This window comes from Crocodylus porosus, unplaced genomic scaffold, assembly GCF_001723895.1.
Source record: "Crocodylus porosus isolate Cpor-Errol unplaced genomic scaffold, CroPor_comp1, whole genome shotgun sequence".
In the NCBI taxonomy this organism is placed as follows: domain Eukaryota; kingdom Metazoa; phylum Chordata; order Crocodylia; family Crocodylidae; genus Crocodylus; species Crocodylus porosus.
In genome coordinates, this window is record NW_017728911.1 from 27844868 (window position 1) to 27859939 (window position 15072).

General features: G+C 56.2%; 1 protein-coding gene across 1 annotated transcript; it reads left to right on the forward strand.

Moving 5' to 3' along the window:
* Window positions 1-2: 2 nt before the first annotated feature.
* On the forward strand, window positions 3-14993 carry KIF7 (kinesin family member 7; the record flags this gene model as incomplete). The annotated part of the gene is made up of 18 exons (XM_019533178.1): window positions 3-108; window positions 2116-2316; window positions 3395-3803; window positions 4653-5184; window positions 6624-6761; window positions 7153-7377; window positions 7801-7997; window positions 8701-8810; window positions 9161-9313; window positions 9826-10028; window positions 10189-10386; window positions 10715-10840; window positions 11428-11604; window positions 11886-12101; window positions 12419-12625; window positions 13024-13222; window positions 13366-13515; window positions 14255-14993. Coding segments are annotated over 18 exons (3930 nt in total), but the record flags the coding sequence as incomplete, so codon positions are not given.
* Window positions 14994-15072: the final 79 nt, after the last annotated feature.

Sequence of the window (15072 nt, forward strand, 5' to 3'; positions counted from 1 at the left end):
GCGTGCGGCCGCTGCTGCGCGCCTTCCTGCGCGGCTTCAACGCCACCGTGCTCGCCTACGGCCAGACCGGCTCGGGCAAGACCTACACCATCGGCCAGGCCAGCGCCTGTGAGTGCCCGGGGGCGTCCCCGCTGCGGCCGTCCCGCTCCCGCCCCCATCTTCTCTTCTCAGCCCCGTTCCCCAGACCTTGAACCGGCTTTCTTGCCCTCGGCCGGACTCGCTCCGCTTTGGCCACATCCTTTCTGAAGCGAGGGTGTTCCCGGGGCCCTGCCTCCCCTCAGACACTTCTGTCCCTTGTCTGCCTTCCCAGGGCCCTGCCATCCCCCTTCCCGCCCTCCGCGGGCACGCGTGTGCCCAAGCTCCTCTTCCCCTGCCAGCAGCCGGTGCCGAGCGCGCCCACCCCCTTGGGACAAACGGTTCAGACCCCCCGATCTGGTGCTGGTGATGCTTTGTCCGGGGGGACCGGCCCGCATGTCCCTACTGGTGGCAGAGCGTGGCGAGCGAAGGTGTCGCCGCGCGGTGACACTGGTGAAGGGAACGTACCGGGGGTGGGAGCAGCGGGGCTTTGCAGGGCAGAGGGCGTGCGGCTGAGGGTGTCTGAAACCTGCGGTCTTGCTGGGTGAATGGGAGCGTCAGGAGTCGGGGACGGTGCACCAGCAGGGCTGAAAAACACAGGGAGTGGTGGGGAAACCTGGGGGGACTCGGCCTCTGTGTTGTGGCCGTGTTGTACCCGGTGCACGTGAAAGCAGGGCTGGAAGGGACTGTGAGAAGTCTAGTCCAACTCCCTTCTCAGAACTGCAGCTTCTCCGTCTGAGCTGTCCCAGGGAAACGTCTGTTTCTGGTGCCCCGCAGAGGGTTTTGCAGCACAATCAGGTGCTGCCCATGCATAGGGTTTCCTGCATTGCTGAACTAACGCCGCTGAAGGAACCTGATCTGCACTTTGCAGGACAGTTTGCTTGTCTGAGGCAAATAACTGCTTGAGCAGCGCATGAACTGTGCAGACCTCTCTGTTATCTTGCGGAAAGCAGGCAAGGAGATTGTGTTTGTGGCGGCGTTCTGGCTGGTTTTCTAAGGATGCCTTCTCCTTTGGCATGTCTGAGCCCTGCTTGCTTTACTTCTCCATCAGCCCTAACACAGGGAGTTTGTCACTGATTTTCTTTCTTGTTTGTTTGGTTTGTTAATATTATTGTTTGAGAAGAAGTGTTTCCTTTTTCCTCTTCCTAGAAATGCTTTGGCAATGAGGGACTGGTTGGGTTTTTTTGACCCCCAAGACCTCTTAAAATATACTGTGCACATGCAAAATAAAACTAACTTTGAGAATATAAAAACAGTTTTGTGTTTTAAATGCATCTTGATTCCTCTCTCCATCCCCTCTTAGGGCTATCTCTGTGCCCAGCGTGATGCTCATTTCAGATAGGTCTAGCTTATTAGAGTCAAAAAAGGGGCAATTTGAAATTCATATTCAAGAATGCTGAGGCCATGTCAGGACATTCTTACCCCAAAATAGGTGCGTGTGCGTGGAGACATTTCTGAGCTCTGCTGGGCTCAAAAGAAGGGATGTTGCAGCCTTTCCACACTCTTTGTTACCCACTGATGTGAAGATGTACTTTCCTCTTCAAGAAGCACTTGACAAGCTCTATGCAGTGGCAGGGCACGGGCAGTGTCCTTTGCTTCCTTGCTTTTTACCTGTAGCACAGATTAGGGGTTTCTGGTTTGATTTTCATATTGCTATGAAAGGTTTATGGGAGGTTTATGGGGCAGGGTCGGGAGTGTGGAGTGGATGACTTTAGGTCCCTTTGGATAATAGGTGCCTGTGAATTCAGGGAATTGGATAGGATGAACTGAAACCCCTTGCAGTCCTATGTTTGCACGACTGTAATGCAACACCCCTGGGGCAGAGGGTAACAGAGAAGCAGTAGTGGGATGAGGGGAGTCCTGGCAAGCACCCTCAAGCAAACTATTGTAAGGAAACACCCCTAAGGATCTTTAATCCCTACTGAGCTGTGTCACGGTGTGAAATGTGCTCTGAAAACTGGCTCCTGCTAGGACCCACCCTTGAATTGATGTTTTAAGCTTCCCTTGCACCTGATAACTGCATGCATCTCTCCCTGCCAGCTTCCATCAACGAGGATGAGCAGGGCATCATCCCTCGTGCCATGGCTGAGGCCTTCAAACTCATTGACGAGAATGACCTGATTGACTACACGGTCAGAGTGTCCTACCTGGAGGTGTATAAAGAAGAGTTTCGGGATCTGCTGCAAGTGGATACAGCCAGCAAGGACATTCAAATCCGTGAGGATGACAAAGGGAACATTGGTATGTGCAGCTGCTCTAAGACTTCCTCCTGCAGTCCCTTCCCTGGCCAGAGCTGGATGCTTACCCCTGCAAAGTAGTGCAAGGTGCTGCTTCTTCTTCAGCTTCTGACACTGTAACAAGGACCATCTTGGAACTGATTTTGGCTGCTAGCAGCCTTTGCTTTGTTGCTGAAGGCGAAGTTTTTTTTTAGCTCTCCGTTAGTCCTGCCAGAGCTGCACAGGGACCTGACCTCCTAACAGTAACCCTGCGCCCATATGCCACTGTGTGCTGTTGGCTACACAACTGGCCTGCCTCCTTACTCTAACTTAATGGGAGACTTGAGTTTAGGCACTTTAACAAGGAAAGTAATTGTAGTCAATAAACGCAAAGCAGCCTTGGGCTGACTGCCATAGGGGTAGGGGTTGTTCTGAGCTGCATCTTCATTCTGGCTTGTCATACCCTTCAAGGGGTATTGGGTATTGCTAGGCCAGAAGAGAGATGGGCCTTAGGTAAGAATTTTTCTGCTGCCTCACTACTGGTCCATCCCCTTTGAAAGCTCTGTGTTTCTGTAGCATGGCACAGCATGGGAAGGGACGCCCTCTGGCCTCAGTTCTCAGCAACACTTGAAGCCTATGACTCCTCTTTCTTCAGCATGTCTGGGACCCAGGAAGTTCAGCCAAATGATGCTGTAGAGGCCTTGCTCTTCTAGAGAGCTTGAGTGGGGCCTGGACCAATTTTTCAGTTCTAGGGCCATTTCTGATGGTAGCTCTGCTTGGCTTTATCTGTCTGTGTGTGGTCCATGCTGTTAGACTGATAGGAAGGAGGGATTTGTTTCCCTCAATGAGCCAATGCTGGTTGTATACTTGTGACTGAGCTTGTGTATCCTTCACGATAGCACAGCTGTGTATGCATCACAACAGTAACCATGTACCCAAATAACCAAGGGGAAATCCTATATGCAGGGGACAGATTTCCCTTAGGGTGTTCTCTGAGCATGACCTAGATGCCCTTCCAGTGCTGATGTCCCGACTGTCCCTTTGTGCAGATTTCCTTGGCACCAATGCAGACTGTTCCTGCTACTCTTCTTGTCTTGTTGCAGTGCTGTATGGAGTGAAAGAGACAGAAGTGGAGGGGCTGGATGAGGTCCTGAGCCTGCTGGAAATGGGGAACACGGCCAAGCACACAGGAGCCACCCACATCAACATACAGTCAAGCCGTTCGCACACCATCTTCACAGTGACCATGGAACAGCGGCGGGGTGCCGGCCGCCTCGCCCTCCATAACTGCTCCGTGGGCCTGGCCTCAGGCCAAGTTCTGGTCTCCAAATTCCACTTTGTAGACCTAGCGGGTTCAGAGCGGGTTGTAAAGACTGGAAACACGGGAGAGAGGCTGAAGGAGAGCATCCAAATCAACAGTGGGTTGCTGGCCCTGGGGAATGTGATCAGTGCCTTGGGAGACCCCCGCCGGAAGTGTAGCCACATCCCCTACCGGGATTCCAAAATCACCAGGTACCACAAGGCCCCTGGGCTGCTCATATGGCCTTGTCTCCCGTGCACATTCAATCCTGCAGCGGGGCCCTTTGGCCTCCTTATCCCTTCCCAGCATGCTGAAGGAAAGGGCTAGCTTGGTCAGTCAGGTTTGGTGTCAGAAGCCCTTTGCTTGCACGAGTTGAATTTGCTGGGACTTGCCCACAATGGTCGTTCTCTGAGGCTTTCAGACTGTGTGCTTGGTTCTGAAGGCGTCAGTGGAACGTCTCTTTGGAAGACCATGCATCTCCCGGGCATGTCAGTCTTGAGTGTGAAACAGAGCCAAGGAAAGACTGAAAATCCAACTTCTTCCAAAGCTTTTCCATTGTAATGCATCACATCGGGGTGACCTATGTGCTGTTGCTTAAAGGATTAGGAGCTCCTGAAGAATTTCCTGCCCATTCCTGATTAGCAGTGACCTGAAGATGCTGCCATTAGACATCTGCATGGGAGCTTGTATGAAATAAGTTGGTTTCAGTCTAGTTCCCAGCAAAGATGTGTCCATGTTTGGACCTAGACCTGACTCCTTTATTGTCATCCTCAGCCAATGTCTCCAGAATCTGAATTCCTGCTTGCTGCCAGTGGTGGCATCTCCAGTCAGTACTAAGGGACTATTAAGGGAGAAGTCAGCAGTGTTGCAGGCTGTTCGCTCCCTCAGGGCTGCTATCCTGACCCCTTTCACCAGGTCTAGGTAGAATATGAGGGAAGCACTTTGCAGTTCTTGGGTTTCAGGAGGGGTAGTGCTGGCAAAACCCTGCCCCAGCCCCTGTGGGTCTACAAGATGGTGGGCTGTGGCATTTTTCTCTGATTTTCCTTCTCAACTCTTCTCAGGATCCTGAAAGACTCCCTTGGAGGCAATGCCCACACTGTCATGATTGCCTGTATCAGCCCTTCCTCCTCTGACTTTGATGAGACCCTCAATACACTGAATTATGCCAGCCGTGCCCAGAACATCCAAAACAAGGCTGTGGTGAACTGCCGCAAAGAGACTGAGCATGTGGAGGAGCTGCAGCTGCAGATCAAGAGCCTGCAGAAGGCACTGGAACAGCGGCACCGCTCTGAGACCCGCATCATAAACCGCTCGGATACAGCCAAGCAGGGCTCCCAGGACCACGTGGCCCATGTGCTGGCCGAGTGCGCTCACTACCGGACCTGCACTGATGCTGCCTACCGGCTCCTGATGGAGCTGCAGGAAGAAAGCAGCCTCACGGTGGAGCAGGTCCTACGGGTGAAGGAGTGGCTGTGTGCGGTGGAGAGCGAGAGGAGCGAGTTGACCTCGGCTGGCCTGGATAGTGGCATTGAGAGCACTTCAGCAGAGGACCGAAGCCCCAAGGCACAGGGCTCAAAGCCAGCAAAGGTCCAGGTACAGGGCGTCGGCCTTGTTTGAGCACAGGGGCAGTATGACCATGGGCCTCTGGTGTGGTTTGCTGACTGCCAGGGAGTGCTGGGGAAACTACCAGGTAGACCCAGCTACAGGAGGTGGTGTTTGTCAGAACCGAGCCCTTGGAGGCACCTGGTTAGAAAAGCAGAGGAAACACTGTTAGCATTGGAGGTGGAGATTGAGGGCAGATTGTCCCAGGTTTGAACACATGTAGAGGTGTGTGGAGCCTGTAAAGGCACAGGACACCAGTGAGGGCACCACCCTGGAAGATCCAAGCTCAAATTCCTGTAGTCCTGGACAAGACCCTTTGGGCTTGTGCATGGTGAGGAAGGGGCAAACCTGTGGAACACAGGCTGCTTCCCCCACCATGGGCACTTAGTTTGGAGGGTGAAGGGGCAGCCAGTTAGCATGCACAAGGAGTGCATGCAGGGAGAGCATGGAGGAACTGCTGCTAAGTGATATGCCCAGGCAGATGAGCTCCTCAGTAAAAGGATGAGTGTTGTGGCTTTGCTCTCCCTCCCAGGGTGTGTGGTACTCTGGGGAGGGGCTGTGGTATGTCAGAAGATGCATGCTCCCCCTTATGCCCCGTACAACTTAGCTGCCATATGGATTGTGGGGTGGGGAGGCTGAGGCCCTGCTGCTGCCTGACCAGACATTTTCTAACCCTGCTAGCTCTTGGGGGCCCTGTACTAACAGTGCAGAGGCCCCCTTAGCCAAGGAACACAAAGCACCTCACAAACATCGTCCTCGAGCCTCTGAGTCCCTCAGAAATAGGGGACACATGAAGCTCACATGACCAAGCACTGAGAGTCAGTTGTCTATGGGGTGCAAAGCAACTTCTGCACAGGCCCTCAGTACAAGACAATGGCGATGCATAGGGGGTTCACGTGCACCCTCTGAGGTTGGCGGTGCACTCCCTGAGAAAAGCACCGCCAGCACTGCTGGTGGCGCTTGTGGATGGTTGTCGTTCGCCACATTCCCCCTCTGCCACCAACACCGCCAGTGGCGTCTGTGGGCAGCTGTCAATCGCCAGTGGCTGCCACCAACACTGCCGGTAGTGTCTGCAGGTGGTCGCTAACCAGGGGCTGGTGCTCACCACCCCCACCCCCCACCACCTCCTGCCACTGACACCCCCATGGCTACCTGCAGGAGCTCCCCGCTGCCACCTGCAGGTGATCGCTGTGTCCCCTCAGCCTCTGGGGGCACATGTCGTTCATAGTGCAAGAGATGGGGCAGGACTGGCTGGGGAGTCCTGGCTCCTGCTGGGGCAGAACATCATTATCTTGCTGTCCGGGAATCCATGAGTCTGGAATAGTTTCTCCTTTAGTTTTTCCTGCTAAAGAAGTCAGGGTGTGTGGCAGGGTGTGTGCCCCAGCTTTGGGGATCCTGATGCAGTTTCTTTCTTCCCTCCCTGGGGCCAGGTGAGCCTAGAGAATGGGTGTGAATTGGGCAAGGAGGAGCACGTGGTCAGGTTGCAGAGGCAAGTGGAGAGGCTGGAGGAGGAGAACCGGGACTTCCTGGCTGCCCTGGAGGATGCCATGGAGCAGTACAAGCTGCAAGTATGTAGCCTTGGCCTACACCCATGCAAAGATCCCTTTTTCATCCAATCCCTCTTGGTGCCAGCCAGCCCCATTCTTTGCCCTCCCTGGGTTCCCAGGGTCTCTTGCTCCCTTTGCCACCATTGCACCTTTACTCTGCACACAGACCAAGCCCATTTGGGATTTTTGATCTGAAGCACTGCTTGCCCCATGCTTCTCCTTCTGAGCTGGGCTTCTCCTTTGTGATTGTTTTAGTGCCCTGATACACAGCCAGAGTTCCCTGCTGTTGCTCTGCTATCCCCATCTGGCTGCTGGGGTGGAGTGGGGGAAAGAGCATGGCCTGTTGGTTCCTGAGCTAGTGGGAGGCCTAGGGTGCACGCGTGGGAAACAATCTTCTTCCTCCATTTTCCAGAGTGACAAGTTGCAGGAGCAGCAGGACAAGATCTTTGAGCTCCGCCTGCGCCTGGAGATGGTGGCACCCACCTGCATGCCAGAGCTCCTGCAGGATGTTCACCTGGTGGGAATCTTGCAGAGACCCCACACAGCCCCAGTGGATGCTGGGCAGTACCACAGCCTCAGTATGGTGCCATCCAGGCCCTCCTTTGCCAACCAGAGTGGAAGGGTTCATTGCAGAAAGGTAAGTGCATCAGTCATCCCAGGTACCGGACTTCTGCTCTTGGGATCTGCGTAGTTCCCACCATGTTAGGACCTGTAGCCCAGTCCCTCCTGCTGCACCTGAGTGGGGAAGCGGCTCCACAGTGAAACCAGTCCTTGGCTCTAAGGCTGCCTTCTCTGGCATGAGAGATTTGGGAAAACCATGTTTTAGGCTGAGCACTCAGGCTTTGATCTGAGCTCAGGCAGCAGCACATCTGAGATCAGCTGCCTGGGTCCAGGACCTCACTAGGTCTGCTTGTAAAGTCTTTCAGCTCCATGCTGCCTTCATATCTAGCAGAGGAAGCAGGCTAACTGAAGTGCTTCTGCAGAACTCTGTTGCCTGGGTGGTGTGTGTCTGTCCCTATGCACCAACACTTCCCTTTCCCCCATCTCTCTGCCCTGGCAGCTTAGCAGCAGCCTGTCTGATGATGGCGAGGACCTGGTGGTGTCTTCTCGAAACTGTGTTCAGGGTTTGGCCTGTGGCCTGGAGGCCAAAGATATGGTGCTGATACAGCCACTCAGCAAGGATTTGGAGAGGCCAGCAGAGCTGTCCTCAGGAGAGGAGGAAGAGGTGGAGCCCAAACCATCTCTGCAACAGTGCAGGTGAGATTTAGCTGCTCATGCCAGGCCATTGCCAGGCCCTGCCAGATCTTGTCCAGGACAAGGGCCCATCTGGCCACTGCCCAGAATGACTCTTCCTCAACAGAGCTACAGGATTTGGGCTGGCTTTGGCTGGGAGGGCTGCATATCCTCTGCACCTGAGAGGTGCTTCTAAAACCCAAAGAGATGAAGCAGGAAGAATCAGGACATGACAGTGCCTTTGTAATGCCTGAACTGCAGTCCAGAGTCTTGTCCATAATAATTGCAGAGGCTGGTACTAGTGGAGGGCAGAGGTGGTGGCCTGAGGTCCCCTGAGCCTTCCCTGATGGGGCCCAGCAGAGTGACAGGGTTTGCTTTCCATCTCTGTGTCTCAGCCAGATCAGGAGAGAACTGAAGGGAGCTATGTCTCTGGGGCTGTAGAGCCTTTGGTCTATCTGCTGAGGCTGCCACCTACTGTGGGTGCCCACCCAAGGGGAAACATGCTGACTGGGATGTGAGCCTGCCCCTTCTCTCGTAGCCCCAGCCACAGTCCTGCCATCTCCTGAGCCCCACTCTCACTTAGCGTCCCTGCCTGATGGCCTGCGGGCATCCTGGCATCCCTGTCTTTTCACCTGGTGCTACATGGCAGGTTTGGAGCAGGCCTACCTTCCTTTGGTCCTGGCTAAGCCTGGACCCAGCTAAATGGAGTTATTTGCTGCTCTTCTAGAAATGGGATCCACAGCTGGAGCAAAAAGGAGGTTTGCAGCAAGGGGATTAAGGAGCAGAGCAGAGGCAAACTCCCACCTGGCCAGGAGGAGCCCCTCGAGCTGCCCAAGGGTAAGTGGACACTTTCCCTGAGGGATTGGCAGGCAGTGCTGGGGACAGTAGCGCGAAGCCTCTCCAAGTGCTTAACTGCAGAAGAAAGGCAGTGCAGGGGCACCCTGAATGCCCAGTGCAGCCCAGCACCTGTGGGGCTCTCAGGACTACTAGAGTTTGTGGCCTGGCTGCTTTCATCTAGATAGAGCACTGCATGCTGGGATCTGAAGGCCTCCAGAGCTGCATGTGTGCTTCCTAGATGAGGGCAACAGGAGCTGTGTTCTGCCAGCTCTGCTGGTGGGCTGGCCTGTGTCCATAGGGATTGGGCACCTGCTGGGTGGGGTCTCAGGGCATCTTGCTTTATGTGGCAGGGGCCTGCAGGAGGAGGGAGCCATCTGGTCCAGGGGGTGGCCTGTCAACAAAGGACTCGGAATGGCGACTGGTGCGAGCACAGCAGAAAATCCGGGACCTGGCAATAAACATTCGCATGAAGGAGGAGTTGATTACAGAGCTCATCAAGACAGGTGCGCAGTGGGGACAGGGTGGGGGCTTGCAGCCACAAGAAGAGCTTTCCCCAGCGAGGCTGGAGTGGACTTCCTTCCATGGCTCCCCTTCCCTCCCTGTGTGTGCCTGCCCCCTATGCCTTGTCTAATGGAAGAAGGGCTGTGGCTTAGCAACCAGCCCCAGCCGCTGCAGCCTCTAGGGTGACTAGGAAGGAAGGCCAGAGGGGGGCAAGTTAGGGGCATAGCTGACTCTTGTAGGAGGTGGGTGGGGCAGAGCAAGGGCGAGTCCCCTCCCAGCCCTGAGTTGTGTGGCTGTTATTGAACAGCTGAATCCCATCAAAGGGAAATAGCTCCTTGTCATTGGAGCCAACGTGTACCCCCTGCAAGTGGTACTGGCAAAGGTCCTGTGCCATACTGCTACCACTCCTACTCCAGGTTATCTGGCAGGTGCCTAGAGCCTCCGGTTGGTTTGGGAGGAGATCTGGGAACCGGGCTGGGGGGCAGTGGGGCAGATGCTTACATGTGCATTCCAGGCAAGGATGCCCAGGCCATGAACAAGCAATATTGCCAGAAAATCAGTGAGCTGGAGCAGGAGGCAGAGCAGGTGCGAGCTGAGCTGAGCCACAGCCAGAAGCAGCTGCAGGAGCTGGAGGGCAAGGAGCTGCAGGATGCTGGGGAAAAGCGCCGGCTTCAGGAGTACCGCACAAGGGTGGCAGCTGCACAGAGCAAGGCACAGGTCAGTGTGAGCAGGGTTGCTCAGTGCTGGCCTCCAGGGGCTTTGGCCTGCCTGTCCTGGGCTGTGGCCCTTGGGGTGAGAGGAAAGCTGAGGGCTGCCTCCTCTAAGGAGCAGGATGGGGGGTACTCTGCCAAGGCTAAGTGCAGTCATCCTGTGGCAGGTCCTGCGTGAAAAGCAGCAGGTGACAGAGAGGCTAGTGTCGTTGTCAGCTCAGAATGAGAAGCGGGTGCAAGACCTGGAGAGGAACATCCAGCTGATGCGGCGGCAGCAGGGACAGCTCCAACGGCGGCTGCGGGAAGAGACAGACCAGAAGCGGCGCCTGGAGACTGAGGTGCACAAGCGGCAGCACCGGGTCAAGGTGAGTCTCAGGCTTGCTTGCTGGTACCAGGCTGGGGGCCCAGCTGGAGGGTGGGGGAAGCTGCTTTGGGTGTTGTGGGGAGCTCCTAGCCTCACGTGCCAACCAGGAACTGCGGTAACTCTGGTGGGATTGTGGAGTGAGGGGAAGGGCTCTGTGTCCCAGCCAGCAGCAGGCTGTGGGAGACTGTACTGCAGCACCTGGGGAAGCCAGCTAGGGTGATTGGTGAGTGAGGTCCCGAGGAGTTCAAATCTGTTCCTCTGTCCCTGGCTTTGGATCAGCCCCTTCCTGTGCTCTTCCAACACCCCGCTGCTTCCTCCCCCCCACACAGGAGCTGGAGCTGAAGCATGAGCAGCATCAGAAGATCCTGCGTATCAAGACTGAGGAGATTGCTGCTTTCCAGAGGAAGCGCCGCAGTGGCAGCAACGGCTCTGTCATCAGCCTGGAGCAGCAGCAGGTGAGGGGCTGGGAGCCCCACACCCTCCCAGCCTGACCACGTGGCATCAGCAAAGGCATGGAGTCCCTGGGCCCGGGCCCACTGGGATTCTGAAATCTCCCTGCTGGGCAGGAGAAGCTCAACCTTTGCCTCAGCACTCTCTCCGTGCCTTGGGAGAGAGTCCCACATGCTGCTGATACCCCACAGTCCCAGCTTGCCTTTGCTGGGATCCTCCCAACCCCATGAGACTCCTGGTAGGTGAGGCATGAAGTTGTGGGAGTGGAACCCCATCTGCCAGAGGCTGGGCCAGGTGGGTGAGAGAGGCTGGCCACTAGGCAGAGCAGTCACCTGCTTCTCTGGGGTCGGCGTGCTGTTTCCTGCTCAGCCTGACTCCCTGTGCCCCAGGCTGCTACTGAAAGGTGGAGATTGCCAGCCTGCCTCCCTCCTGGGGCCACGAGGGTACATCTGGTAGGCAGATGTACTCAAATCTCCAATAATAGGACCCACATCAGCCAGTAGAAGCCTCTTCCCCCTGACCTGACCCCAGCTCCCAGTCACTGATGCAGCTGTGTGTAACTCTCCCCTGTGTTTCCCTTCCCTTCCATCAGAAAATTGAAGAACAGAAGAAGTGGTTGGACATGGAGATGGACAAAGTCCTGGAGCAGCGTCATGCCTTGGATGAGCTGGAGGATGAGCTGAGGAAACGGGAAGCCATTGTGGCCAAAAAGGAAGCGTTGCTGCAGGAAAAGAATGGCCTGGAGAGCAAGAGACTCCGCTCTAGCCAGGTGGGCAACTGGGGGTTGCTCCAATGTCCTGCCCCTTGGCACCCGGACTTGAGTTGGCTGGAGGGCAAGGTGCTTGGCAGGCTACAGGAGGTGCCCTGACCTGAGCTCCTCAGCCTCCTCAGTGAGCTGTCTTGGACACCTTCCCTCACAGGGGTTTCATGGTGACTTGGATTGTCCTCGGCTTGGGCAGGTGAAGTGGAGGGTGGAGGGAGGGCAGTGGAAGGCCTGGATTTCCCAGGACAAGATGGTCATTGGGGGTCCTGTTCCTCCTGCTGCCCCAGGCCCTGACTGATGACATTGAGCGCATGTCCAGCCGCCTGGAGTACCTGGAGAAGGAGCTGATGGAGAAGAATGGGCAGCTCCGCCATGGCAGTGCCCACGACCAGCAGCAGATCCGTCAAGAGATCAACAACTTGCGTCAGGAGAAGGACCAACTGCTCAAGCAGAGGCTGGAGATCGACAACAAGCTGCGCCAGGGCACCCTGCTGTCCCCAGAGGTACCCTGCTGCCATGTGGGAGGGGCTGGCCAGGGCTGCTGCCTCTGCCCTTCCCACCCTGTTCACTAGCTCGTTGTGGTCCCAGGGAAACAGACTCTGCTGGGCCCTGTCCAGCACAGATGGCAGCTACTGCAGCTGGGACAAGAGCAGTGTGCATTTGGGGCAGGAGCAGAATAGATGGGAGGGGCGTCACGAGGCTGGGACCTGGGTATAGTTTGCCCCTCCCATTCCTGATTCTCCTACTGGGTGAGAGGTGCTGCCCGGCTCTAATCCACAGTGACAGCAGCTGCCTTCCTTTCTCCACTCCTGGGTGGCAGGAGGAACGGATCTTGTTCCAGCTGGACGAGGCCATCGAGGCACTGGATGCAGCCATTGAGTACAAGAACGAGTCGATCACGTGCCGGCAGCGGGTGTTGCGGGCCTCGGCCAGCCTGCTGTCCCAGTGCGAGATGAATCTCATGGCCAAGCTCAGTTACCTGTCCTCTTCTGAGACGCGGGCACTGCTCTGCAAGTACTTTGATAAGGTGGGAGCCAGCTGCATGCCCTGCCTCAGCTCCAGCCCCTGGCCTGCCATTGGGAGCTCCCCGCTTCCTCCCCTTGACACTTCGCTTCCCCTTGCAAAGCTTCCATGCTACAAACTCAGCAGTTCTGCAAACACCTTCAGCAGGGCAGAAATGCTGGGTCCTCTCATGGGTCCCTGGGTCTCAACCAGGGCCTGGCTCCTCAGCTGTCTGCAGTGGCAGTTCATGCAGTGCCCTGATTGCTGCTCAGGCAACTGCTGCTCTGTGAGGGACAGGGTTTCCTCAAAGTTCATGTCCTTCCTACACCATGAAATGGCCTTGGTCAGTTGCTGGACATGGGGAAGGAGGTTGCCAAACCCAAGGAAGGTCTGACTGGTGGCTTGCTCTGGGTCCCTGGGCAGGTGGTGACACTGCGAGAGGACCAGCACAGGCAGCATATTGCTTTCTCGGAGCTGGAGATGCAGCTGGAGGAGCAGCAGCAGCTGGTGTCGTGGCTGGAGGTGGCGGTGGAGCGTCAGCGCCTGGAAATGGATCGCCAGCTCACCCTGCAGCAGAAGGAGCATGAGCAGAACATCCAGCTCCTGCTCCAGCAGAGCCGCGGTGAGTCCCAGCCACCTCCTCTGCTCCCTCCAGCCCATGGACTCCCCGACAGCCGTGCCTGAGCCAACCCTCTCCCCCCCCATCCCTTCACAGGGTAATTACAGCAGCTTTTTCAAAGCCAGCCTTGCACCTTCTCTTTGTAGAGCACCTGGATGAGGGGCTGGCCAGCAGCAAGCTCCAGTATGAGGCAAGGATCCAAACACTGGAGAAGGAACTGAACTGTTACATGTGGGCAAACCAGGAGCTGAACCAGAGGCTGAGTGATCTGAGCCACCTGGGTGGGCAAGCCAAAGGTAAGGGAGGCTGCAGTTGCCATTGGGAGGGTTAGCAGCACTTTCACATGCATTTGTATGAGCAGAGGAGTCTAAACGAGTGATGCTCAACCTTTTGGCCCTGTGGGGTGGAGTGGTCCATGTGCCAGAGCCCCCAGGCCAGGCTCTGGCATTACCTCCAGTGGCCCCTGTGCACTGGGACTAGTCCCTGGGGGCCCAGCCCACCCCTTCTGCCCCCCAACATGCCAGGATTGGTCCCTAGGGTCCTGGCACTACCCTGTTCTACCAAGGTTGGGTCCTAGGGGGCACCCTCTCCCATCAACACCCGCTCTCCCCCCCAGTTAGTATTTGGGCCTGGGGCCTGGTGCTGCCTCCACCTAGCCCTGCACACTGGGATCAGATGCTGGATCCAGTGCACAGCTGTGTGGAGTTCCTTAAGGGTCTGGACATTTAGCTGTGAGGGAGCTGTGCCATCACTTTCCTGCCTCAAATTTCCAGATCTGTGGGGAGCCCAACAGGCTGGATGACACAGGACTGTGGGCTGGGCACTGAACACCCCTGGTTTAAATTGCTTCTGGAGCAGCAAGGTGAGCAAGGATCATCCCCTGCCAGAGGCTGTTGCTGTAGCTGAGGCTTACACAAGCAGCAGGGGAAACACTACAGACCCATTCACTCTACTGGATAACAGGTGCCCCAAGTTCCTATGTTGTCCAGCAGTGAGGGGTGGCTGTCTTGACCGAATGCTTGTTGTCTCCTGCAGGACTGGAAAGGAGCTGGCCCGGGGCTGGGGACAGAGCTCCCACCCTGCTTCCACCCTGTGAAGAACCTGGCCCAGCTCTCGTGGATTCACAGCCCGCCTGCACTGGAGAAAGCTCCAGGTGCCAGGAGGAAAGCAGAGACTTGGTGCACGCCCCCCTGCCTGCTACGTGGCGGCGCTCCTCCCTGCCCAACGACTGCCCACCAGAGCTCCGGCAGAGGGAGGCCGAGCATGTGCTCAGGTCAGGGCAGCCCCATGAGGTGCTTCTGCCCTGGAACCCAGCACTGTTACCCAAGTGTCGGCGGGAGCTGCGCAGAGCCAGTCCCAGTGTGGCACCTGTGCCTTGCCACCCTGCCATGATCGACGTGAGGAGAAACCCGCTGTAGGCCAAGGCTCAGCACTAACCTTGCGCCAGGCTGGAAGAGCAGCCGCCACTGTGCAAACAGGGTACCCTGCCACTCGCCTTAGCCAGGCCTAACACACCAGAAAGGGAACACCACATCACACAGGCAACATGTCACTTAATTCCACTGTGAGTTTCCCATACAGGCAGTCTTCCCTGCTCCTGCTTCCTACCGGGAAGACAGAGCTCCCTTCCTGTCCTCAAACACTGCAGACTTGGCTGTGTCCACAGGAAAGGCCTGTGGGCTAGTGCTGATGCCCATGTACATAGATTTGTAGTAGCTTTTATACATTTCTACTGTCACTTTCTAATAAAGCAGAGTGCATTTTATTAAAGCAGGCCTGTGCCTTAGTCTCTTATGCAAATATACCCATCACATATCAGATCAGCACCGATAAAAGGAAAATTAGCATTATCG